Source organism: Pavona decussata, unplaced genomic scaffold, assembly GCF_977016875.1.
Source record: "Pavona decussata unplaced genomic scaffold, jaPavDecu1.1 SCAFFOLD_324, whole genome shotgun sequence".
Classification (NCBI taxonomy): domain Eukaryota; kingdom Metazoa; phylum Cnidaria; class Anthozoa; order Scleractinia; family Agariciidae; genus Pavona; species Pavona decussata.
Window position 1 is genome coordinate 1036501 of NW_028145713.1, and position 6000 is coordinate 1042500.

A 6000-nucleotide genomic window follows, 5' to 3' on the forward strand; every position below is an offset into this window, starting at 1 on the left:
CAATCTGTCCTCCCCAACGTCTGCGGAAACGAGGGGTGATTTATAGCGTAGTGCAATCAGAGCGCACTTCCCAGTCCTAGAAGTGCACTTTGGAATTGGATAAATTTCGAGCGAGTAGATCTGTCGCAATCCAGCGACTGTGTGAAACAAACTGATAAATTGTCGATTAAATCGGTAGCAGAGAAAGGCTATAGCGTATTTTTTGTGGATAAAATGAAGGATGTTTTCGTAAATTCACTGACCGGGTTTGGAAATTAGCTCATTTGTCAGTGTTTGTCGACACGTAACATTACGAAACATATTGTTCTGCATAGCTGTTTGCCACTTGTTAATTTCGTGAACGATTCAAGTGGAAAACATCCAGGGCCTTGTTGTTCAAAGCCCGATTACATGTAAACTAATCCTGGATTAACGTGAACTGTGTCTCCAGTTTAATGATTAATCATTAAAGACTCTTCCAAAGATTTTTGTTCCTGAATTTTTGACTTAGACTTGTCATTTAGCATTGGCTTAAAATTAGCTTTTAAAAACCACTATAGTGAACGAGATGAAAACTTCGGTTAACTTTTAATTCGGTGGATTAGCATTAATCGGGTTCATGATTGATGAGATTTTGACAGCTGATTGACAGTTCCCGCCAAATCCCGCTTGGACGATATAAAAGTATACTTGGCCTTTTCATCTTGATCTTGTCAGAATAAGTTTTATAGTGTGATCAATAAATAATCAAAGGAACTGAAGACGTAGTTGTACTTCTTGAAGCCTGATAGCGCGTAGAAATACTAGTACAACAGCTCTCTGTAGTGAAGGTCGACATTTCAAGAAGCAGTGTGATTACAACTTACATCACATCTTCTTGTGGGAAATGCTGAATATTTGTGCTCCGTTTACAACGAGAACAAAAATGATGGCTCTTACTAAATATTACAAGCACAAGGGTTAAAGTTTCAACTGAAAAGAAGGGAAACTCTAAGCAATCGTTACAAATAAATTTCAGTGGAAGCGGAAAGCGTGTAACACCTTAAAAAGAAGAAAAGTGGAAAGCTTGTTGAAAGCGTGTTGAATCAAATTTAAATTGGTTTAAATCTTCGCTTAGCATCCATACAACATTTCTTTTGTTCTCGAAAATGTTGAATGGTGTTGAAGCCGTTTACACACTCCGTTCAAGATTTGTCCAACATGCGCCCAACACCTATTCAACTTGTGTTGAACGAATGTTGGGCAGAAGTTGAAACCGTTTAAACGGGCCTTCATTCATGATCAGCAATCGGATCCTGTCGTAAAATGCAACTACGGGATTTCATTGGCTTAGCGGCCATGATATATGAGCCACTGTATCATGCACGAGAAATAGTGGCCATTAAATTGTCTTCTGGTTGTTCTTACAAAGCGAAATCAGCAAGATCCAGCAATATTTCTTGATTGTTTTTAATGAAGCAATTATTTCACTCACGCTTGTTGGATATGAGATGATTATAGCCAACTCGGCGCTACGCGCCTCGTTTCGACTCGTTGGCCGATCAATTGTTTCATATCCAACGCGCGTTCGTGGAATAATTGATTAAATATGCAACAATCAGTAAAGGAAATTGCCCAATAGATAAACGCGCTTAATCAGAGAAGATAAAAAAAATAATAATAATGTGTAGCATTCTTTCTTTCGCCGACAGCGTTGGTTTGCCATGGATTGCTGCAAAAAACGAAAGCCTAAAGAGCCTTTGGAGCATGGTATGTCGATGAATTATTATTATTATTATTGTTATCGTTATCGTTATCGTTATCGGTATCGTTATCGTTATCGTTATTATTATTATTATTATTAATATTATCATTATTATTATTATTATTATTATTATTATTATTAACATTTTAACATGTTAGCACAGTGTTAGTTTACGGAGAGCAATGTTTGATCCGGTGGCTGCTGTAAATTATTACAAAATATTTCATTTGCCTATATTATACTAGCCTTTCAAAAGCAAAAAAGCAAAAATCCCGCGGCGAGTTGTATGCAAATTAGTCTCAAACAAACTCTGCTGCGCATGGGCCCAAGCTGACATAATCCCTTTAAAGACGGTGCCTACTTTTGTTGCTGCGCATACGTTCTGTGCACCTGGATATACTCGGGTTTCCTATGAGTGGTGTCTATTGATACAGGGATATTTCTTGTGCGATTTGAAACTATGCGGAGAAAGCAGAACTTAGGAAATGTTCTTGCATTCCAAAAAGAAAATTTGGGGTAACTATGCATTTTTCAGGGATATTAAAGCTTCACTTTGAAAAAAAAAAGACCGCCAAATATTGCTTTGTATTTTACTTTTTAAGAATAATTGTTGTTTAGGCATCTCTAAAAAATGCGTGTTTACCCTCAATTTTCTTTTTCAATTCCAATAGCCATTCCTAAGATCTGCTTTCCCCGCCTCAGTCATAACCCACACAAAAATACCTCTTTATTAGTAGGCACCGTCCTTGAGAACGAAGTTTTTATCTTCCCCAATCAAACTCGTTGTTGTGCCACAGTTATACTCGAACATTTGCCCGATATGCTGTTCCTTTTCTGCCTGTGTCGTAAATGTTTCCTGTTATGCCCGGTATTACGTTTCTCAATTTGCATCTCTATCTGGAAATAACCAGATTAGCTGGCGTCTGGTTCATCTTCACTTTCCAGAAAGTTTCAGAAAGAGACTTCACGCAGTCTAGCTTGCTTATTAAACATTGTCAGCGAAACAACGATATAAAAACACAATGAACGGGGCCCAGTTGTTCAAAGCCCGATTAAGCTAAATTCCTGGCTTGAGTCGGTTTTGCTGGATCCACCCCTGGAACATATCCATCCACCTTTCTATCCTAATCCCGTGATTTTACTTATGAATTGTTGTGCATTTTGGTAACAAGGTGTACGCGAGGAACAGGAGAGTGGAGGACTTATAGAGTCAGCTGCGCCTAACGCGGGTGAGCATTTAAATTATTGAGAATTGCTATGGTACAATGTTCTCTTTTAAAATTGTTTCAAGCAGAGACCCATTGTACTGTTGGTTTTCAAAGAGAGCACTTTACTTTCAAATTGGGTTGGAGATTGTGAAAAAAAAATGTAAATTTGTTTAACGTAAAACGTTAACTCAGTGTAACTACTAGTAATTTGCTGCATCGTGAATCCAATTATGCACCAATCAATTCGAACTTTTAATATCCCTCCGGGAGGCCCAAGGTATTTGACCATTTTCCGCGCCCGGATTGTTGGTTAGGCAGTTGACACGAAAGGTCTTCCAGAGCGTCGGGGATATCAATTTTACCTAGGTGGGGAGGGGCATTTGCTCGTCAAAGTATGGCTAAACCAGGGCATTTGAATTGTTTTTTGGTCCCGTGGGGCGCGAATTTGCATGAACAAGCGAACCTTCAATAGCTCAAATCGTCCGGCAGTATCCCTGAGTAATAATTTCACAAAGGAACATATCTTTCACAAAGTACTTTGAAATCGGCTCAGGGATTTCGAGAGAATAAATTTAAATTTATTTACACGATTCATTAAGACGCCGCTCTTTTGCCAACTTAATTCATTAATTAAGTTCGGCACATGAGTGGAGCTGCGTCTGAATCAGGCCTCAGCAACCCCTGGTTATCGAATGAAGGTGGTCCCAATTAACGAACACGATTTTAAAATTCTAGGTAAAACTGACAAACGGAGCAAAGAAAAGAAATTAGAAGACTCTTTGCTGCAAACAATAAAGAGAGGGAAGTTTGAGGAAATTGAGAGAGAAATCAAACCAAAGAAGTTGAAATATTGTGAATCAAATTCCTTGCTAATGGGGATGAAGGTACGTAGCATAAGCAGTGTATCGTCTGAGGTAAGACCAAAGGTCGATGATCATTAATTAGTCAGTGGTATGCTATGGACATTAACTCTGTAACTACTCAACCCGGATTTAGCCACCGTGTTTCAATACGTGTTGTAATTATTCCTATGTCATGATATTTTGATTATTTGGGGTGTATAAGGTCATTGGTTCTCACATATACAGTAATTTATTAATTGAAAAAAGCCTGTATCCTTTATCCTGGTGGTGTAGCGATCCTCCTTTGTAACCTATTAAGTTGGCCTTGTGTCATGTATTATTGACTTGATCCTAAGAAGCGTTGCAAAATGGAGTTATAGGCTTCCACTACCCTGTCACCTTGAAAGAAAAAAATCTTTTAGATTCAACAATGTTGGACGATGTTGCATCCGTTTAGTCGGGTCTTAAGTATTGTTTCTTAAAGGATAGTCTATTGTTGGCAAACAATACACTATTGTTAAGAAACAATAGTTTAAGAAACACCTGTCATTATAATAGCGGAGCTCCGCACGCCGGAGGCGGGCGCGCGGAGCCCCATTGATAAGAGATTTTGGTAAACCCATGTATGCGAAAAATGTTGGTTATGACGTCACTGTCCGTCCGGCGTACGTACGTACGCACGTCCGCCCCTCTATATAAGCCATCGGTGAAATGTCACACTCAACCTGTGCGGCAACTAGCCTCCCACGCAGTCGTTTTTAGGGGACTCGTATTACCTCCTCCCCACAAACGCCTGCTTACCCAAGCGCCACATTCCTTTCCCATTGTTTTACTCCCCAAGCACCCTAGCCAATCACCATCGAGTCATTGTCTTATGATATCAAATCAAATTGGTGGTTACAATGGCCGCTTCCGTTTCCCGCGAGCTTTGTACAGTCTCTGGTACAGTCTTGAGAGATGCGGGAGTTAAGTTAGAAAATATATATTTTTTCACTCGTGGAATGGCTGCATGGTTGAAACGCCAAAACAAATATCGAATATGAATACAAGCGCTTCTTGTGCGACGTTTTGACACCGCTATCTGCTGGGAGAGTCATAATCTACGGGAAAGTGTAATCGACCTTCCCCGCCTGATCGAGTTGACATTCGGTGAAGACATGACCTCTTTAATACGGGTGCGGAAACTCTGGAGCAGATTTGTTTGTTTGTACGAAGTGCTACGAGAGACTTGTTGTATTCGACCAAACTCTTTAATACTTGATAAACTCGAAGATTACATGATAACATTCCTTGAGAAAGAATTCCGCTATTTCCGACGTACAAGATAAATTCCGCTACATTTAGAAGTATAATGTTCCAGAGTTCCTTCGAGAGTCAACTTCAAAAACAAGAATCTTTCCGAGAAATCTGATACAAATGATCACGTGCGAATTTGACTAGTTCCAGTCCCTACTCGTTTCCAACACACTCCCCCCTGATTGACGGAGTCAATCATAAGGCGAAACTGTAAAGATAACTCTTTAAACTCAGTCCAATGTTCAAAGTTTTAGATCTGAAAGTTAAGATGTAGTAACCACAATTGGAATATCTTCATCTCTGACTACACAAATGTTCCTTGCTCTGTGACACTGGACAGCTCCCATCTCAGCTGCTCCTTCATCAAACACATTAACTTCAAGAGGATAGAGCTTCTAAATTGGACGCTTGATGCAAATCCTGCGTAGAGATTTGTCTACTGTAGCCACTTCGGCGGAGCGAACAACGTTGTCTCTTCCTCGCAACAGCTTCTCTACTTTGCCCATTCTCCACTGCTGTCTAGGTGTTTTGTCTGCATATATGTGCACAAGGTCACCAATTTGAATGGTTCTTCTCGGTTCTCCCTTAAGTTTCTGATACTCTCTGATGCCAGTCAGGTATTCTTTCCTCCAACGATTTCTGAAGTGGGCGAGGAGACTCTCCAAATATCGTTCCCGTCGGGCTAGAGTGCTCAGAGGCCCACTGGTAACAGAAGGTTGCTCCAAGAGACGTCGACCAATTACGAGATGAGAAGGTGTTAGTGGAGCTTCTGACAACTCATTGTAAACATAGGTTAACGGCCTGGAATTTAACACTGCTTCAGTTTCAATCAGGACTGATTCCAGTTCTTCATAACTAAGCTTTGCATTTCCCAGTACTTTCTTCAGACACCTTTTCACAAGTTTGACGCAGATTTCGAAAAAACCGCCCC

At 40.1% G+C, this 6000-nt stretch overlaps 1 protein-coding gene across 2 annotated transcripts in view; it reads left to right on the top strand.

Annotated features, from left to right (window-relative positions):
• The window catches only part of LOC146453709 (uncharacterized), a 46129-nt gene that overhangs the window by 5220 nt on the left and 34909 nt on the right, over positions 1–6000 (top strand). For both annotated transcript variants that reach the window (XM_085096276.1, XM_085096277.1), the window contains exons 2-4: positions 1671–1728; positions 2896–2952; positions 3667–3815. In XM_085096276.1, the coding sequence (XP_084952402.1) occupies positions 1683–1728; positions 2896–2952; positions 3667–3815 (252 nt within the window). In that variant the 5' untranslated portion in view covers positions 1671–1682. The remainder of the gene's footprint in view (positions 1–1670; positions 1729–2895; positions 2953–3666; positions 3816–6000) is intronic.